The sequence below is a fragment of the Myxocyprinus asiaticus genome, chromosome 18 (genome assembly GCF_019703515.2).
Source record: "Myxocyprinus asiaticus isolate MX2 ecotype Aquarium Trade chromosome 18, UBuf_Myxa_2, whole genome shotgun sequence".
Taxonomy (NCBI): Eukaryota; Metazoa; Chordata; class Actinopteri; order Cypriniformes; family Catostomidae; genus Myxocyprinus; species Myxocyprinus asiaticus.
This window is the reverse complement of record NC_059361.1, coordinates 43,269,552-43,290,435: the sequence shown is the minus strand read 5'-3', so window position 1 is coordinate 43,290,435 and position 20,884 is coordinate 43,269,552. Positions and strand designations below refer to the sequence as shown.

The following is a 20,884-nucleotide window of genomic DNA, read 5'->3' as shown; positions in this document are numbered from 1 at the left end:
TAGGAGGTGTATTTAAAAGTTCAGAGACTGCAATATAAAAAAAAAAAAAATCCAAAATGGCCAACTTCCTGTTGGGCAGAGCTAATAACTATAATTATGAAAGTTGTCCGGCTTGATGAGAACTATATATGTACCAATTTTGGTGACTGTAGGTGAAATGGGGGTGCTACAGAGGCCGTCTTACATGCCCATTTTAAAGCCTACATGCCCATGTGTGAACTTTTGCACAGCTCTAATGGCCAACGACTCTGATGTGTGTGCAAAATTTCATGAAATTTTAAGCATGCCAAGTGCCCAAAACACCCAAATATATGAAGAAAGGAATAAAAACAATGAACGTGTTGCCAAGACAACACTATTTAAGATATCAAATATCCCTTGATAATTTTACATTAGCAGTGTCTTGACATTATTCTAAAGAATTTTGAAACAATTCATGTAAACATAAGATGGCTATTTCAAAGTCTGTTAAAAGTGCCATACTTCCTGATGCCAGTTGGTGGTGCTATGAACATAGCACATAATAGCCACATCCCTGTGATCAGCCGCCATTACCAAACATAGAGCTGAATTGTCATCAAAATCACACAATGCACACAGAAGATATAAGGCACTTCCTGTTTCCCATTTTTCACCATAAAGCTTTGCTTCAACATGGTGACACCATTCAAAATATCAAAAATCCATTCGCAGTTTAGCACCTACAATATCTTGGCATGATATTGCACAAATTTGGTACCATTCACATGAATCCCCTTGGAGTTGTATTTAAAAGTTCAGAGCCTGTAATTTTCAGAAAATCCAAAATGGCTGACTTCCTGTTGGGTGGAGCTAATGACTGTGAGTATGAAATTTGTTCTGCTTGATGAGTACCAATGTTCGTGAAATGCTCTGTAGGTGAACATTTGGGTGCTATGGAGCCCCCTTACATGCCCATCTTCTAGGTGGCACTACTTTCAGTGCTTGGGCCCTAATAATAATAATCCTTAGAAGAACAATAGGGTCTCCACACTTTCAGTACTTGGGCCCTAATAATCCTTAGAAGAACAATAGACCTCTGCACTTTCAGTGCTTGGGCATAATAATAATAATAATTATAAATATAACAATACTTAGAGGAACAATAGGTCCTCCACAGTTTCAGTGCCTGGGCCCTAATAAAGAAAAATCCTTAGAAGAACAAAGGGCCTCGCACTTTCAGTGCTTGGGCCCTAATAATCCTTAGAAAAACAATAGGACCTCCGCAATTTCAGTGCTTGGGCCCTAATCATAATTCTTAGAAGAAAAATAGGTCATCCACACTTTTAGTGCTTGGGCCCTAAATAATAATAATAATAATCCTTAGAAGAACAATAGGGTCTCCGCACTTTCAGTACTTGGGCCCTAATGGCACTTTTAATATCATTTGTGTTATAACCCACAGTCTGCTGAATGGTACTTTAAGCATGATAATAACAATTATGATGTGATAAACTATTGCTATTTTATACTGTATTGAGTATGTCCAATTCCTGTAGTCAAAAAGGGGGCAAGTGTTAACAGGTCACAATTTTCATGTCGTCTTAACTTCATTCTCTCTTCCCATTTGTAACATCTGGCCACCTGAGTTTTATTATAGTGGAGATTTTTTTAACAATAAAATATAAAGACTCTTCTAAATCTTCTGTTTGAGCATGACATTAATATGTTGAAGCGCTCAGCTCAGTTATTGTGATCTGTTGTTTTTAAGAAGTATCAGGAACATTGACTCTATTCTAGATTTTGCCACAGCACTCCTTCTGAGAATGAAATGGAATTAATTGCTGGATAATTAAAGGACAAAGTTTAATGAGAGTAATTTTCTGACACCCTTTCATCTTCTGAAATGGCTCTCAGTGCTGATTCAAGCAGGAAAAAGCAGCTGGACAATATTGGATATACAGCTGAATTATATGACTTTGAAAAGAGTCAGAATACTCTCACAATGAATAGGACTATAGAATATTCATCAGATATGATTCATAATTTCAAAACATGATTTGAATATACAAAAGTATTTTTTTAGTACAGAAAACATCAAGAAATGCTTTGACAGATGAAACATGAATCCAATAAACACGTTTAAAAAAAATATATCGTTTGTCAATATTTTTTATTTGGTTTAATATTTATTAGGGTGGCTAAACGTCCTGTTTTTCCCGGGACAGTCCCGTATTTAAGCACTTTTTCTAGTGTCTCGACTTATTCTGAAAAAATCGTGTTTTGTCCCGCATTGGAGAACACAGAAAAACTTGAGTGGGCCCTACTGAGAGACATCCCAGAGTGGAAAGACATTCAGATTATCCTCGAACACTTCTACTCTAGAATCCCCGCTCTCAGTTTGATTGACGAAACCATGCTCTTTGATGAGTGGGCTTGTGCACGAAACATTGTCACCATGCTGCCAGTGAAAAGGTGGCAACAGTTACAGATGCGGATGCACCCCCTACTTCGCATTGATCTGCGCCTAGGTAAGGATACATCAATTAAATTTTTGCTGGGAGGGGGCAGTCCTATTTTCCACAAGCAGGAATCTGGTCACCCTGATATTTATATATGAATAAAGGATGTTTCTATGAGAAATGCTAACCAAAGTGGCCTTTAGCATCGCATAGAAAGCAAAAAACAGAATCCACATACGATCAGAAAAACATGTCATTGTATACACTCTGTGGGGATTTTCAGTAAGTTTGGAGCAGCAGAAATAGTGAATCTTGTGTAAAATTACATTTAGCTAAAATGCTTTTTCTAGCCATTAAATGCACAGGTTACCAGGCGCGATATATTTTATGATGAAAAAAATCTGCCAGTGCTGAAGAACTAATCCAGAGTATTTAGACTGTGTAGCAAATTAGCTTACAAAGGGAATTATTTATAATTAATTATAACTGGTTATAATTAATAAAAAATATTTAGATTAGATCTTAGAATTAACTGTAGCAGAATCGATATTACAATTACCTGATCTGTCCGTCCACCGAGCAGACAATATAATTATTTATCAATTCTAGGACGATTACTTTCCTGTACAAGGAAACGTGGAGCTAGAATGCTCCCCATGTGTGAAAATAGTGGATGGGAAAGAGGTTTCGGACAATGGGGTCTACCATTGCAACGTGACCCAAGTATCTTTCTTTGACTGCCTTTAACTCTGAAGGACAAGTTGCTGCTTGTGGTATGGCAACTCTGAATTCTGGACCAAGATAAATGAGCTTATCGAATGCCAAATGCTGTCACTGGCGGATGTTTGCCACCCCATACACAGTACGCTGCCAGCAGAGGTCAAGGGAATGGCCACATAGAAAGACGATAAACACTTAAAACATTACCAAATGTAAGAATCCTGATGAGATGGCTACACTGATATCCAACACCATAAAGAAAGCTCTGAATTTGCTGGGTAAGTTCTCATTCAACTGAGGGTTTATCCACTGTGTCCACCTTGCGCCGGATGGAGACATGTTAGAGTATACAGAAAAGAAGTGGGCAGCCTTCCAGGCCCAGGCCTGGACAGTCTGGAAAGGGACAGAGAGGACTTCCTGAGGCTCTTCAAAGAGGGCCTCAAGAAGACCAGGAAAAGGTGTGGAAGGACATGCAGATACCCGTGGTGGTTACCTTGGAAAGGGTCCTCCAGAGGGCTGAACACACCGTGGCAGAGGTTTTTGTTGTCAGAACTGGACCCGCTTGCTATCAGCAAATGGCAGGTGTTCTTTGTGGATGGTTCTCAGTATGATGTGGATGGAAAGGCCCACACTGGTTGGGCTGTGGCGGAAACCACTCCCCTCTCCAGCAGAGGGGCCTCCCAGGAGGGCAATCAGCCCAAGTTGTGGAACTAATGACACTCCGAGTCCCGATACTGCTGTAAGGGTCTTCAAATAAGTTATCAAATATCGCAAGTGAAGGAGGCACTAAACTCAGCAGACATGGACAAGGTCAATGGGTAAACAGATTACTTCAAAGGGACTGTTGGTGGACCAGACGTGGATGAGTTATCTGTTTCAATTGCTTTGCTTCTCCTTGGAGGGCTGCCTGTGGAATTTCCAGGGTCTGGGCAAGCAGGGGGAAGACAGGGACTAATTAGGGCTTTAGAACAAAGACGACTCTTATCTTGCATCTTATAAAAAGCTATGTGTTGGTGTGTCTTTTGTTCTCTGTGCTTAACAAAGACAACGTACCTGGTACCACAGACTTGAGTCTTTATTTCCTACTACAAGAAAGATCTGTAATAGATAAAGACTTAAGCAAAAGTAACCATTTGCTCTCTATTTTTTCTCCATTTAAAGCTCACTAGCTTGTATTAATCAAATATTTATGGAACCCAGATTCTTTAAGATAATGTGAATCATTTTTTATTTTTGTAGATGCTATTCTAATTTAGTTTGTTTTTGTGCAGCTGTCATGATCCCAACACACTTTTTGGGATTTTGGGGTTGGGATCCTGTTACCTGTGTTTTTGCTTTGCTTTTGGTCCTGTGTGTTTTTTCTCCCCTTGTGCTCTCTGTCTTGTGCTCTGGCCCCACCCCCCTCATTTGCCTAGATATCCAGTTGATTATCTGTTCATTTGCTCCATCTGCCCTCCTCGTTTGCCCTCTGGATTTCCTTTCATTTATATTCACTCTGTGAATCTTGTCTTGTGCTGTTTCATTTTGTCATTTTTGCTGGGTCTTGCTTTGTCTGTCTGCCAGCCAGCCACTGACTTCTGATCTTTTTTTATCAGATTCGTTTGACAGTGTTTTCTGTTTTAGTTCCCACATTTTTATTTTGTTGCCTTGGTCTAGTTTAGTTTGTTTTCTTTCTTGTTTTGGACCACCGCCTGTTTAAATTGCTCCAGTGTTTGTGGTTTTCTGGGCTTTTTGAGTTTTGCTTTGGGCCCAGCTTTTGTGTTTTGGATTAGTTTTTTTTTCAATAAAGGTTTACTAGAGGAACAAAGATACGGCCCGTAGGTGAGAGTGTGAATGTGTATATCTGTGTGTGTTAGCCCTGTGATGGACTGGCCACCTGTTCAGGGTGTTTCCCTGCCTTTGGCCCAAGACAGCTAGGATAGGCTCCAGCAGTACTTGCGACCCTACATAGGACAACCGGCTATAGGAGATGGATGGATGGATAATCATAATAATTAAACTGTAGTTGGATTGTACAGAATAAAAGTTGTCATCAATGTTTTCATTAATACTGTGATGCTGTGCTGTTGCTGTGCATATTTGAAAATAAATAATTAACTTCAATGTTGTGTTTTGGATTGTGCTGTGAGGATCTGTATAGAAGCATCTCTTTTGATAAAATAATGCAATAGTATTTTGAAAAGTAATTGTTCTGTTTTCAGTTGATTAAAGTTTTATAAATTAATTTGATAAGACATTTTTTAATGTTAAAATGTAATTAAACTTTAAAACACAGAATTAAGAAGAAATACAAATGGAAAACATGGAATTTGTAAAAAAAAGAATCTGGATTTCATAGGGCCCTACAAAGACAGGACAAGATTTATTGATCATCTGTCATAGAACAAAGGCATTAGATAAGTGGTTCTCAACTGATCTTGCTGAATGAACTGCATTAAACAGTCTGTAGAAAAGCTGGAGCTTGCAGATTACTATCAATAAATCATACTGGCCTCCAGATTTGATGATGCCAGAGCGACTGGCAGAAACTGGTAAAGAAGTGATCGTGGATGGGTGCCAGCCCATTTTTTTAAGGACTTTTTCATTGGACATTAAGGGAGACCCAACAAAGTTGTTTATCATACAAAAAAAACAAAAAAAAAAAAACAAAAGAGGAAAAGTGTCCTCATATTTAAACATTAAATTTAAAAGTATTACCATCCACCGCTAAGTCCCACACTGTAAAAAAGGAATTATTGAGCAAAAATAAAAATCAAGACAGTTTTTTCCATAACAATTTCATTTTTATATATGGTTTTATATTACTTTTATATGAAGTTAACAACAATCTTCGCCTCCATCAATATGTAAGACAAGACAATTCCTGCAATACTTTGGTACAGACACAGTTAGACCACAACCCTTAACATACAAACCTCATTACATAAAAAGATGAGCTCTGAACATCACCACACAACAATTTTAACAACATCAACAGCATAAATAAAGTCAATAAACAGCAAAAAAATAAAACAAATAAGTCTATAACATGAACTGCATAATGTAGTCATGTTGCAATGCATGAAGCAACATTGTTCAAAATGAAATTGTTCAGGCAACTCTGTTAGGTTAGTTAGGGCAACATTTGGGGAAATATTGTTGGACTGACATGCACTTTTATGTAGATGTAAAGTAATGCACATTTCATAGCATCTGTGACTCAAAGCCATATACTGAATAAAATATAATAGCATTTTTACAGTGCAGCAATAGGTAATATTATTAACATGTAGGCTGAATAGGAACACATTGTGGTTTATCCTTATTACAAGTGAACCCATATTTAATGCATTCTGGTTTATTTTACCTTGCATAGTTTTGTTAATGTTTTTTTAGAGGTTGAGGGCCTGTACATATTAGCATCTGTCCAATTTGACTAGCCTTTACCAAATGACAGATGAATTTGTGCCCAAAATACTGTAAAGATTGATTGGACACAGCCATTGACGTCAACAACAAATGGTATTGGAAGTGTTTTCTCCTCCCTTTTAAAAAATTTAAAAGCATACAATTATATGATTACTTGTCTTTCATTATTTACATTCAGTTACATTCAGTTGTTTTTTCTCTGTGGTCTGTGACCCTATAAGAATAGACCTGTGACACATTTTAGGGTAGCGACACACCAGCGAAAAACCACTGATTTAATTGTGATTGATATGTTTTATCTTAAATACATTGGTGATGGAACCATTATTAAGGTTTGTAGATGATCTCTTTGAAGAGGACTTAAGTCCTTTCATGACTATCATAACTTAAAAATCTCCTAAACGTGTACCATCAAAAGCCACTATAGAGAGTCCCGTTACAAGAGAACAGTGATTCCAAAATTTTAATATTTTCTGATGGCCCTGGGGCTGAAAATTCCAGCCCCAAATTAAATCTCTGGCATCCTTATATTACATTATAATGCCTTCCTATATTTTCAGTGTTCTTTGAAGCATCAGCATCTTTATTGATGTGTGGAAAAAAGCCCATTTATGCTGTGAAAGGTTTGTTGAGAGCTGTAATTTCCATTGCTTTTATCTCACGGAAACGATTTCTGAATAGGGAAGAAGAAAATTACAGTGTGCAAAAGTTTTCCTCAAAATGAACAAACTGTAAGAAGAGAGGAGATTGGTCTGCGTCAGGACCAGGGGCAGGTTTATCATTTCTGAGGCCCGAAACACAATTCGGTTTTTGCACTTTGTAGTGTTGTGTAAATTGTTCATAAAAGTAATCCACGACAAATTACTAATTACCTCTCTAAATATTTTAATCAGATTCAATTACTGATTACTTAATTGTTTTTCCACTCAATTAATTCAAAATAATGTTTTGCATGTGTTGATTATGTGGTGCATACCATCCAGCTGTCACAGAAATGGCAAAAAAAATAAATTTAAAAAATTACATATTAAAATAATTGTATATGTGTTACCCAAGCAATGTACTTACGTTTCACATTAACTTTGACTTTTGACTTTAGTGTGTAGTACACAGAGATGGAAGTATAGGTCTCTGTGGAAACAAAATGGGGGTTTATTATGGTCTGGGGGAATAATTAATTGCGTAATTATTTTAACACATTATTTTTTATATAATTAATCATACTGAATGAATGTGTTAAGTCAAAAGTCCTGGTCAGAAGCTATATAAATCACCAACATTACTTAATAAACTTACCATTTCTGTTGTATTTTCTCTCTGTTTTTCATCTTCATGTGTTAACATTAGACTAAACCAACAATGGATTTTTTATGCAATGTATTATTAGCCTTAAATTAGCTGACCGCAAAAAAACTCTGGGGCAGGCTCCAAGTATGTGTGTGGTTTGCAACGCCACTGCTCAGGATAGATTTATCATGCTCTTTCTCTCTGTTTCAGATGACCTGAGTCATGAGGACACTGGGTCAGCAGGATCATTTGTGGATGTGGCCACCTCACCATCCTCAGCTCATCTTTTGGGTGGCCTTCTCATGACAGACAAGAATCCATTGTCTGTCGTCCAATCAGAGCTCATGGGCTCATCAAAGGGCAACAGAGAACAGCCTGCATTTTCCTCCATACTCACTTTACAGGTCAGCACAGCTCAAAAATCTCCTAAACGTGTACCATCAAAAGCCACTATTGAGAGTCCCGTTACAAGAGACAATGAAACTCATCGATGGCCTTCTTTAGAGAGAGTGGAGTCGTCATTCACCCTTCCGTCTTCTTCTGAACTGGTCAGCAACCACTCTTCCAACTCAGGTTTGTTTCCCAGCTTGTTGAAATTGCTTCTCCCATCCTGAAGGTGCAGTCACAATGACTTTGTATTCCATTAACTTCCATTCATTAGTGATGGGAAAATCGGATAATTTTACTTACTTGGATCTTTGAATCTCGTTCAGCAAAATGAAAAAATCTTTATTCAAGTAATTTCATTCATTTGTCATGTGACAGCTGCATAGGCTCTTCAGGAAACACAAATGATTAGTTCACCTGCCGACAGGGTCTTCAGATCTGAGCCTTTCATTCATTTGTCACGTGACCGCTACTAGGCTCAGCATAAGCGATTCATTTGTGAGTGACAATTACTGGTCTTTCGTTCATTTTCTTCAGCTTTTAGTTCAGTATGTTGCTGTTGTTTGTATTGTGATCAATACATGTCAGTGTGACAATAAATTACATTTTAAAAACAAACAATTGTCATGATTAATTATTTTCATGTATTTAAAGCAGGTAGATTTTACAAGATATTTTCTGCTAACTGTTAAATGGTCTTAGATGACTATCAGTAAATTCAAAGGTAAATTTTGTAAGACATACTTGATTTGGGTCTACAGTTCACATCAAGAACATAAGGACATAAATCATACAACAAAAGGATGCATCATACTGTCAGGATCCTGCCTTCTGTATGGTTTTTTGTTTATTCTTTATTGGCAGGATCCTGATACTTATGTTCTGTTGTTTCCTCTCTGTCATTATGTCTGTTATGTTGCCTCTCCATGTGTTTCTCTGCCCCCCTTGTTTCTGTCTTGTTCCCTGGCTCCGCCCCCTCTTTCTCTGATATTCTGTTAATTTGTTCCACCTGCCCTTCTCGCTTGCCCTCTTGATTTCTCCCCCTTTATATTCCCTTCGTTTACTCTGTCCGGTGTTGGATCATTCCTCTTGTGTCTTAGACTCCTTTGGTGTTCCTGTCTTTCTCCTGTTTTCCCCTTGTTCATTTGTATGTTTACAGATAGTCTTGTTTTCCATTTGTTTTTCTAGTTTTTAGTTCTCTGTCTAGTTTTCTGTTACAGTTTTCCCTCTCATGGGTTGTTTTGTTTTCTGCCCAGTTTGTTTTGCCTAGGTCTTTTGTATTTTGAGTTTGTTTATCCCTTTAATAACGTTTTTATTTTTTTTAGAATTTTTTTTTATTTAGTCTGTGTTTGGGTTCTCCTTGTTTAAACCTGACAGGATGATCCAACCAGATTTTTGAACTCGACAATTTATTTCTTTTTTTTACTTTTTTCTGTGGGGCTGTTTCTTACCACCATTCCAGTCCGGCAGCCTCACACGCTACGCCTAGCCCCGTCCCTTATCGAACATGCCTGCTTCAAAGAGGCTGTCTGGAAGAAACAGGAGGAAAAAGAGGAGGAAATTGTCCTCCATTGAGTCAGCTGACCGCCCGGAGGCATCTGGCGAGCCTGGCGTTGACCACCGAAAGTGTCTGCTGAGCCTGCCATTGACTGTCCGCCGAGCCTGCCGTTGGCCGTCCGCCGAGCCTGCCGTTGGCCGTCCGCCTGGTGGTGTCCACTGAGCCCGCCGTTGACCGCCTGCCCGGAGGCATCCCACACTGCTGCAGCTCAGCCGGAGGCATCCTGCACCGCTGCAGCACAGCCATAGGCGTCCTGCACTGCTACAGCTCGCCCCACAGGTGCTCGTCCTTGCTGCTGCAGCTCCCCTGCAGGAGCTCGTCCTCGCCGCTGCAGCTCACCCTGCAGGCGCTCATCCTTGCCGCTGCAGCTCGTCCCGCAGGTGCACGTCCTCGCTGCTGCAGCTAGCCCCACAGGCGCTCGTCCTCGCCGCTGCAGCTCACCTGGAGGTGCTCGTCCTCATCGCTGAAGCTCACCTGGAGGCGTCTTTGCCGTTGGAGCTTGCCCAGAGTCACCCGTCCTCTTCTCTGGAGCTTGACAGGAGGTGCCCGTCAAGCCCACTGTTGACAGTCTGGAAGCGTCCCATGCCACTGCAGCTCACCAGGAGGCATCCCACGCCACTGCAGCTCGCCAGGAGGCACCCTCATTGAGCCTGCCGTTGACCGCCCAGAGGCATCCATCCTCGCCACAGCAGCTCGCCTCCCTTCCTTGATGCTGTTCTGGAGCCACCTCCCTGACCTCCTGAACCTGTTCTGGAGCCGCCTCCCTGACCTCCTGACCATGCCCCCTTCCTCAAGCCTCTTCCCAGGCTGCTGGTCCCCGCCCCCTTTCTGAAGCCTCTTCCCTGGCTGCCGGACCTCACCTCCTTACTCGTGCCACCTCCCAGGCTGCTGGACCTCGCCCCCTTCCTCAAACCTCCTTCCTGGCCACCAGACCCCACCCCTTTTCTGAAGCCTTCCCCCTGATTTCCACCACCAACCCTCCTTTGGTTGGTACTTCCTGTGCCTCTGGTCCCTCCCTGGTCCGTGCCTCCGGTCCCAATTTTTCTGTCTGACACCCCCACTTTCTGTTGGACTTGTTTTGTTTTATGCATGTTGGGATGCCTGGAAGTCGTCCTTTTGAGAGGGGGTAGTGTCAGGATCCTACCTTATGTATGGATTCTTGTTCATTCTTTATTGGCAGGATCCTGGCATTTATGTTCTGACTCCTTCTGTGTTCCCGGCTTTCTCCTGTTTTCCCCTTGATCAGTCGTGTGTTTACAGTTAGTCTTGTTTTCCATTTGTTTTTAGTTCTCTGTCTAGTTTTCTGTTACAGTTTTCACTCTCATGGGTTGTTTTGTTTTTTGCCCAGTTTGTTTTACCTGGGTCTTTTGTATATTGAGTTTGTTTACCCCTTTAATAAAGTTTTTTGGTTTGAATTTAATCTGTGTTTGGGTTCTCCTTGTTTAAACCTGACACATAAAATTAAAGGGCCCCGAAAAGCAAGGTCCTCCAAGTAGGATTTCTCTTGGGGCCCCCATATACTCAAAAACGGCCCTGAGCTAAAATTTGAGACCCGAAATGTTTCATGTAAGGGCAAAAATAAAAACTTACTAAGCGCCTGTATGTAAGGACGCTGGGAGAATAACTAATTTCTGTTTCCAATACAGACAACTGTCATGTGGAAAATTAACGAAAGACTAATACCCGAAGACCCAGTCCGGAGGCAAACTAATAATTTCTGTTTCCTGTACAGAGCCTATGAGGCTGTCAAGTGTCAAATGAACAAAACACGAAATATACATTTTGTGCATGCCCATGACAAAAATGAACAAATTTTGTCAAACTAATTTACTCAGAGTACTCGTTCTTCCCGAGACATATAAAAGATTTGTTCAAAATGAATAAATTGTTCGTGAACAATACATCACTATGGATGGGAATCATAAGGAATTTTACAATTCTGGTTCCGATTCCGATTCCTCTTAACGATTAAGGTTCCTTAATGGTCACAGTAATGAATATTTTAGTACTTTTGAGGAAGAATTATTTTGAAATAAGAGATGCAATTCTTCTTGCATTTACTGCAATCTGCAGTCTGATGCCAAATGATGAGATTTCAAATTTCAAGTTTCTACAGAGCAGATATAATAATCAGAAATAAATGTACAGAATTCTTGTAAAAGGTGTGTTTGCAGACTGTTTAGTGGTGTAAATTAAATACAATAATTGATCTTATCTGTATTTTAAATACAAATTCTAAACAAACAAGAAAAGTGATAGCATATTTAATTCATGGATTTATTCTTTTATAAAATTCCACTTATTACAACAACACTTGTGTATCTTTAACTACACATTGTCATATAAACAATCAGTCAGTAACACAGGTCTGAAGTACATGACATAACAGTAACATTTCTAGAGACAGTTGTGTTATGCAGTCTTATGTTGTATTTCAGGCTTGTAAGTCTTCAACAGTTCTTATTTCATTTTGAGTTGGACATTCATAACTTGCACATCAGTATAAGAATAATTCAGTAACTACTCTGACTGATGTGTAAGTGTTTTTGATTCACTAAAAAAGAACCAGCTCATAAGAGTCATTTGTTTGAGAATACCAGAAGGGATGTATGTTCTGTGCTGTATAGATTCAAAAGAGCCGGCTTATTAGAGTCACTTGTTCAGGAATCAAAATACAGTGGTAGCACTGTGTGTTTCACGCTGTACATTTAGCTGAGGGCAGCGCTGCTGCTAAATAGCGGTGCAGGAAACACTGTCAGAGTATATTAGTAGAGTGTTCGCTCCGCATCAGTTGAACGTACAGGAAATACAGGAACCATTAACGGAACTGAAAGTCATAAATATTATATGGTTCCGGTACTTTTTAAAGAATGGAACAAGTTTTGGACAAGAACCAGTTCAAGGTACCCACCCCTACCTATCGCTACCATTCATATGCATGCAAACGTGGCAGAGCCGGACATAAGCATATGCATAGAATTTATTGCTTTTCATTGTGTACAGAAGTTCAGGTTTGGTGATTTCTGACCTGCAGATTTGTTTAGCGAAATTACATTTGACTAGGGTGACCAGATTCCTGCTTGTGGAAAACGGGACAGCCCCCTCCCAGCAAAAATGAAATTGATGTATCCTTACCTAGGCACAGATCAATGCGAAATAGAGGGTGCATCCGCATCTGTAGCTGTTGTCACCTTGTACTTTTCGCTGGCAGCAATTGTTCTCAGTGTGCGCTTGTCTTTCAAGAGTTTATCGTAAAATACAGAGTAGTCCAGTCCAAAATTAAGATGTACGAAAAGCATTGCCTTCTTGACTGTTACACTGAGTCGAGATTTATCTGGTGTCCATATTGCGTTCATTAATGAGAACACACGCTCCACAGATGCAGAGGTCCCAGGCAGGCATAAAACAAATTCCATGACCTTGGCTAATACTCCGAAGTTCTTGCTCTCCAACTCACGAAAAATGTCTGTCCATCTCTCAGACATGGCCGTCTTGTTCATGTTCCACTCAGTGATGCAACGACTGACAATGTTTTTTGAGCAAGCCCACTCATCAAAGAGCATGGTTTCATCAATCAAACTGAAAGCGGAGATTCTGGACTAGAAGTGTTTGAGGTTGCTCTGAATGACTTTCCACTCTGGGATGTCTCTCAGTAGGGCCCACTCAAGTTTTTCTGTGTTCTCCAATGAGCGGCTCCAATTTTGGAGGTAATCCACCGATGCTGAATAAAAGTTTCTCACTGCACAAAAGAAATCATCCGCTCGCATGTCACCAGCTTCAACCAGGGCATCCAACTGCTTTTTAATGTCAAAGGGTATGAATGATTCCTCCAGCCTGGCCTGCAAGACTTTTCTCAGGTCATGAATGTGCAAAGCTATGGTCGTGCACAACAGAATGATAAGCAAAAAGTCCTTCACTTGCGTGCACCTTGTTGGATTCTGAACTTTGCTTCACAAAAACATCGTTAACACTTGGTGTGGTACACTTACTTTTAGCATTACCCACATGCTTTTTTGTATGAACATGCTGCGCGATGCCGGTGCATCCTCCATGAGTGATGGAAATGCGAACTCCACAAATCTCACACCTCATTTCACTAGGCTCTGTCTGTGACTCCTCTTTTAGAAATGTAATCTATTTTTGAAGATCCTCATTAAATGTACATGCACACTTTCTTGACATTTTTCCAGTCACAATTTCATCTGTGTGCTCTTTCAAACTGACTCTTCAATGAGTTCACTAACTGGATGTCTATTGATAGGGGATTGTGATTGGATAGTTTAATCCAATCGTGTAATTAAAATAAGTGTTTGACCTTTCAACTTTAAAGAGATAATAATGTCAAAATTTCCATTAAAAAGTAATACATTTTCTGGCGCTCCTGACTCATGTGAGGCACATGGAAGAACCAGAAGAGAGGTGAAGGGTGTCAGAGCCACTCTATAGCAAGCAGTGTTCTACTGTATATCAATTTATCAGGAGGATCTTTTGTTATAAAGTAAAATTTGTAATCCTACTAGTAATCCCAATTTTTACTAAATGTATGTAACTGTAATCTGATTATGTAAATTTTCTATGTAACTATAATGCATTACAGTTAAAAAAATTGTATCCTGATTACGTAACACTGTTTCATTACCTTCATCATCACTATCATTACCATCACCACCATCATTACCATCACCTTCTTGACTACCATTAACATCACGATCAGCATCACCACCACCACCATTATTACCATCATCATCAAGACCACCATCATCTTTATCATAATCATGCTAATCACCATAACCACCATCATTAACATTTCCATCATCTTTACTGCCATTATAATCACCATCATCACTATCATCATTTTCACCATTTGTACCACCATCATCTTTATCATAATAATCACCACCATTGTCTTCGCAACCATCATTACCATCACCATCATCCCCACCATTATATTTATCACCATCATTACATCACCACCATAATTTTATCACCATCATCATCAGCACCATCACCACTATCATCATCATCATCATTACCACTATAACCTTTATCATTATCATTCTTAGCATCATTATTTTTATCACCATCAACCATCATTACCATCACCATCATCTTTATAACTATCATCATCAGCACCATCATCCTTATCATCATCAGCACTATCATTACCACCATCATCACCACCATCATCTTTATCACCATCATCATCAGAACCATCACCACTATCATCATCATCATCATCATTACCACCATAACTTTTATCATTATCATTGTTAGCATCGTCATTTTTATCACCATCAACCATCATTACCATCACCATCATCTTTATAACATCATCATCAGCACCATCATCACTATCATCATCAGCACGATCATGATCACATCATCTTTATCACCATCAGCATCACCATCATCACCACCATCATTCCAATCATCATCACCACCATCGTTACCACTGTGATCACCATCATCAGCATTACCCACCATCATCTTTTTCAACATTAACCGCAACATCTTTATCACCATCATTATCACCACCATCATTACCATTACCATCATTACCACCATCATCTTTATCACCATCATCTTTATTACCATTGGCATCACCACCATCATCTTTATCACCAGCATTGTCAGCACCATCATCTTTATCACCATCATCAATATCATCTTTATACCATCGGCATCACCATCATCATCTTTATTACCAGCACTGTCAGCTCCATCGTCATCAGTGTCAGCACCATCATCACTATTGTTATCATAACATCATTATCACCATTACAGTATATTTATCACCATCAGCTTTATTTCAATGACAATCAACAGCATCATCATAACCATCATAATCTTAATCTTTTACAGTCTCTTTTCCACCTTCTTCTCTAAAAGTGTTGTGTTGTTGCAGAGTCTGCAGAGAGGATATCTAAACTGTTGTCATCTGAGTCTACATCCAAAGCTGCAGACCTTCACCGTAAAGCCAATGATTCCAACAAATTCTCACCTGATCAAAGAAACAATACTGCACCCAACAGAACTTCAGCTACAAATGTGGACACACAACGAGAACAAGCAGAGGTCACCGCCATTACTGTATCTCAACCTACAATGTTTACCAGAAATACTGTTACCACGACCACAACCAGCACCCCCTCTACTACATTCACAGAGCTGACCAGCACTACACATTCAACCAGTGTTAAACGAAACTCTAAAACAACTAAAACACTTATCAGAACTACAACCACACTCCAAGAATCTTCAAAAGCAACACTTAGAATGCTGTCTCCCTCAACCTTACAAAGTGCTAACACCACCCCGTCAAGAAGCACTTTAGCCTTTCAAAGACCTGCTGCCACTGAAGCGACATTGTTCAGGTGTATCATCACTGACAGGATGTGGATAAAGACAGGTGGGACTGCTAAATTCAGATAGTGAAACCATCATTACAAAATGACTGATAACTTCTGTAAATTTCAGTGGGTGCAAATAGGTGTACAGTATGCAACTCCCTTACAAAATTCCCTTACAAAAATTTACCACGGTAACCATAGTTTTCACCAAAATACAATAGTTCCTAGAGTTAATATTACCTACAATAAAAGTGTTATCCCCTTCTGGTAGATGCCGTAACTACATTATTAAAGTATGCAGGTAAACGACATGTTTCTCCATTGATGACCATTTAAAAGTAGCCGTATATTCTGACGAAGTTCTTTGTTTTTAAACATATCATTTGAAAAAATTAAATAAAATACAATTGTATTATAGTTGATTTTTCACCAGTGACCTTTTTTTTTAGGGCTTTAAACTGCATGAAAAGACATGCGTCTGTAAAAACTAACCAGTCAAACCTTGACCCCCTTGCACTATGCTGTTCTTGAGGATTTTACAGTAGTAATAACTGTAGTACCTGTGGTGTTTTGGTCAAAAAACTATGGTAATTATGTTTTTGTTTTGTAAGGGTCCTGATTAAAAGGTTTCAATTGATTAGATTGGAAACATAAAATATAAGACGTTAAAGGTGGAGTAAGCAATTCCTGATAAAGACTGTTGATATTTGAACTCAACAGCCAAACAAACACATCCCTCCCTTCAGTGCTCTGTCAGAAGCCCCCCCCCAATTCATGCATGCACAATAGTATTGTGCGGATCAGTCCGATCCACTTTGTTTATTTTCCCATTTACAGAGCCAGTGCTGTGTACAAACACTAGATTTTTTTTCAACGTACATGCAGAATGGACAGCTAGCGGACCGTGAAGAGATATCTGTGGAATTTAACAAAAAGTGTATTGGATTAAAATTACTTACTCCACCTTCAAGTTCTTCACAGTTTCACCTATTTGACATTTGACAAGCTCTTTGAGTAAATAACTCTTTTATTTTGTACAGTGCTGTCCATACAGTTACGGAGGAGTCGTCTAGACAGCATTTTGAAGCAGAATCTCCCTAGAGGATTCACTCAAGCACTGAAGAAGGCCTTGAATGACAGCACTGTTCAGGCTAAGGTTTGAACGTTAAGTACATTATGCATGTTTCAGATATTTAAATTCATCAGCCTGAAATATACACCTAACGCAAATGCACATCTAGCAAATCATGGTTTACAGCTGTGATGAAAACCAAAGGTTCAGTTGTTTGCAAGTTAATACAATCCTGCATTGGGGATAGAATAAACTGGCTCGCTTTCCTGGGCAAAGGGCATGAGGTTTGGGACTTGACCCAAGCTCGAATACCCCCCAAAAAAGCCAAGAAATGGGACTGCGAACCGTTAGCAATGGAGCCTTGTGTACAAAGTGATATGTTTGGGAAGATATAAAATGTACTATGATGCCTCCTATTCCCCCCCCAACAAAAAAGACAAACCTGGGGGCACTTGCTAAGCCTTGTGTGTGAGATGGGTAGAGGTGCCAAAGATGCTAGCGGAGGCAGCCTCACGGTAGGGTCCACTTGGGGGATAGGAATCTGGGAGGTGCAGGATAGGTGGAGAAAATGGAGAGTGAAAATAGGCTGAAGCACTGAAGGGACAGTGGCGGTAATGGCCGCATAGAAATGAGCTCCTGCGGGAGCTATAATGGAGGGATCTGCTACGCCCGAACACGGGGGAAGCCCCCGTGGTCGGGCATGTCCTCCCCGGGTGGAGGCGTGAGTCCATGCCGCCCGGACCCGACCTTAAACCCCCTTCCACACGCAGTTGGTTAGACAGAATGGGCCCGTGCATCAAATTGGCGAACGCCGTAGGAGAGGGGCTTGGCTGCTGCTCGAGTGAACAAGCTCATCCTGTGATCGAACGGGGGCCCTCACTGCATTTGAATGGAGGAGTCTTCACGGCACTTCGAACAGGAGAGCCCACAATACAAATAAACACAAGTTAACTCACACTGCATTTGAACGGGAGAAACCTCACTGTGATTCGAACGTGAGAGCCCTTGATATGCTTAAGCAGGCGGGCCCTCACGCCGATTTGAGATGCGACGTGGTGACTCTTGCTGCATTCGAACGGGAGAGCCCATGCTGCGTTTGAACGGGCAAGCCCGCGGCCTGGTCATGGTGACTCTTGCTGCATTCGAACGAGAGAGCCTGTTCTGCATTTAAATGAAGTGAATAACGTTGCTTTAAAATGAGAGCCCTCCCCTTTTTTTGCGATATGAACGGGCTGAATACTCGAGCACGGGACCGTACTGTGTTCAGTGGGAGAGCATACGATACATGTGAGAATGGTTCATGCTGTATTTTTCACGGCTGCAGTGAGGCATGAACGAAAGGGGCTTCGGCAGAAGAATGGTAAGTTGCAGTGGGTTGATATTCGAGCCATTAGTGAAAGTAGCCGAAGGAACCTGAAGCGGTTGGACATAGATCGCGTTGGTCTGCAGCTAACATTGCAGCTAGCCAGGGCTCAAGTTTGGGCAGGCATCTGCGTTCTGCTGAGATAAATGCCTAGACCAACACTCTGATAGTGGGTGTACATTGTTGGAAACAATGGAAGCAGGGCTACCACTACTTGCTGTTTGCTAGAGGGATGGGTTTATAGATAATATAACATTTACAGATAATGTAAATGGTAATATGTAAAAACATGCATTTGCAGAAATGCCTAGCATTAAGTTCCGCTGGCAATTGGGGTAACAGATGAATAGTTGTGCCGGGATCATAAAAGGGGATCCCCTGAATCATGAGATTAGGTGTTGTAAGACACCTGCGAACATGCTTGTACAAATGCTTGTTGAGGGAGAACATAATTAAACGTTGTGTCGTGGACACCTTAAACTAAATTTGTTGCTAGATTTATGTCTGGAACATATACGATGTCATCCAGCGCCGATTTCAACCCATTACTTTAAGCTTGAGTGGAGCGGAGATTATTGTTGAAATACTTTATAGTCATGCAGCAATCAGGTTCTGTGGTCAGGCTTGTTACGTGCAAAAGTAGAGAAGACTTGACTGTAAAATTAAAATGATGGATTGATTTCATCTGCATGAAACGTTTGTCCAGGGCGGAAGGAGAGAAAGTCATGTTATAATCTAGAGATGAATAGAAGTTTATAGAAGTGCTTGCTTCATAGTTATCAGAGCTGTGCGGTGAGCTCGAAAAAATGGAATGGAAAGGGGTGGAATAAATTGGATAAGAGGATCTGTGTACAGCCGTTAGGGGACTGTACAGCAGGTTTACAGTGAAGCAGTGGCCTATGCGGAGGCAGCCCCGATGCCAGGTCTGCTTCGGTGAGGAAAGATGAGAATAAAAGAAAGATAGTGCAAACAAACAGTGGTTGAACTGGCAGCCAGCTTTGCCACGAAATATGAATAGTGGCTGTTGCGGCAGATTGGTGAATAATGCAAAGATTGCGATGGAAGAGCTTATCTGATGAGGGCAAATGCTTTGCGCAGAGTAGTGTGTCATCCCAAACTGTCTCACAGATATGTCGTGGGAAAGTGGGCAGAGCCAAATGCCGGAAAGAATCGATGCCACATAGAGGTAAGCATCTGTTTATATATGCTTACTCTGGCAGTGTGATAGATTAAATGAACTTGCTCCTCCCAAACTTTGTTTATGAAACTCCATCTATTGGATATTTCATAGAAAAGTTCACCCAAAAATGAAAATTCTTTCATAATTTACTCACTATCATGTCATTCCCAACCCGTATGCCTTCCTTTTGTATGTGGAACACAAAAGGATATGTTTCAATGAATATCTCGGTTTTAAGCACTAGTATAAGTATGAACATGCAAGCCATTGTGATGTAACAGTCTTAGCTCTTACCCTTGTATTTTTTTTTGTTTTGTTTTTTGTTTGTTTTTTTTCATCATCAAAGGGACTTGAACATCCTAAACATTGACTATTTCAACTTTCATTGTAGTGATTCCATACTTACCCAAATAATCACTCATCTACAACTTGAACTGATCAGATAAGTCTTTTTTATTTTTATTCTTTTTCTGTTGGTTCACATTACTTACAGGCCATCTTTGAGTATATTGCTTTGATTTACTTTACTGGTTTCATTTCAATTAGTTCTCATTTTCATGTACATGCATTGTTCTGTTTATTTCTTCTGGTTTACTCAAAACATTCATTTATATAAAGGTATAAAATTTCATTCTTGTCTTTATTGTTTGTTACAACACACTGGGAAATATAATAAGATATTTTTTAGCAGCGTTAAGTTAATAGTTGGTGGGCCCCTCCTGTTATTCCGAGATATATATAGCTGCGAGCCGCTATTGTGGTCGGTGGTTATAGTGAATGAGCTTTTCTCATAGTGCTCTTGAATGCACAGCAGTGTCAAGATTTTCACTGAAGAATGACTTAAATTTCAGGTTGTTTCTCACTAAAACCTATCGGATGCATTCAGAAGACTTTGAATATGACGAACGAGTCACATGGACTCTTTTTATAAAACTTTTGGATCCTTGTTTATGCTTCCACTACAGCCCATGATATTGATATGACACAAGAAGGAAAGACATGAGAGTAAATTATGACAAAATGATAATTTTTGGGTGAAATATTCCTTTAAAAAAATGATTTAATAAAAAATTTAACAGGAAAGAAAACTGCTGGTCAAGCTATTTTCTTTGAAGAATCATGCTTTGATATCAGTGCAG

At 40.0% G+C, this 20,884-nt stretch overlaps 1 protein-coding gene across 1 annotated transcript in view; it reads left to right on the top strand.

Annotated features, from left to right (window-relative positions):
- The window catches only part of LOC127456305 (UPF0606 protein KIAA1549L-like), a 169,092-nt gene that overhangs the window by 45,481 nt on the left and 102,727 nt on the right, over positions 1 to 20,884 (top strand). The window contains exons 2-4 of the mRNA XM_051724727.1: positions 8,046 to 8,408; positions 15,695 to 16,189; positions 17,171 to 17,286. Coding sequence (XP_051580687.1) covers positions 8,046 to 8,408; positions 15,695 to 16,189; positions 17,171 to 17,286 — 974 coding nt within the window. The remainder of the gene's footprint in view (positions 1 to 8,045; positions 8,409 to 15,694; positions 16,190 to 17,170; positions 17,287 to 20,884) is intronic.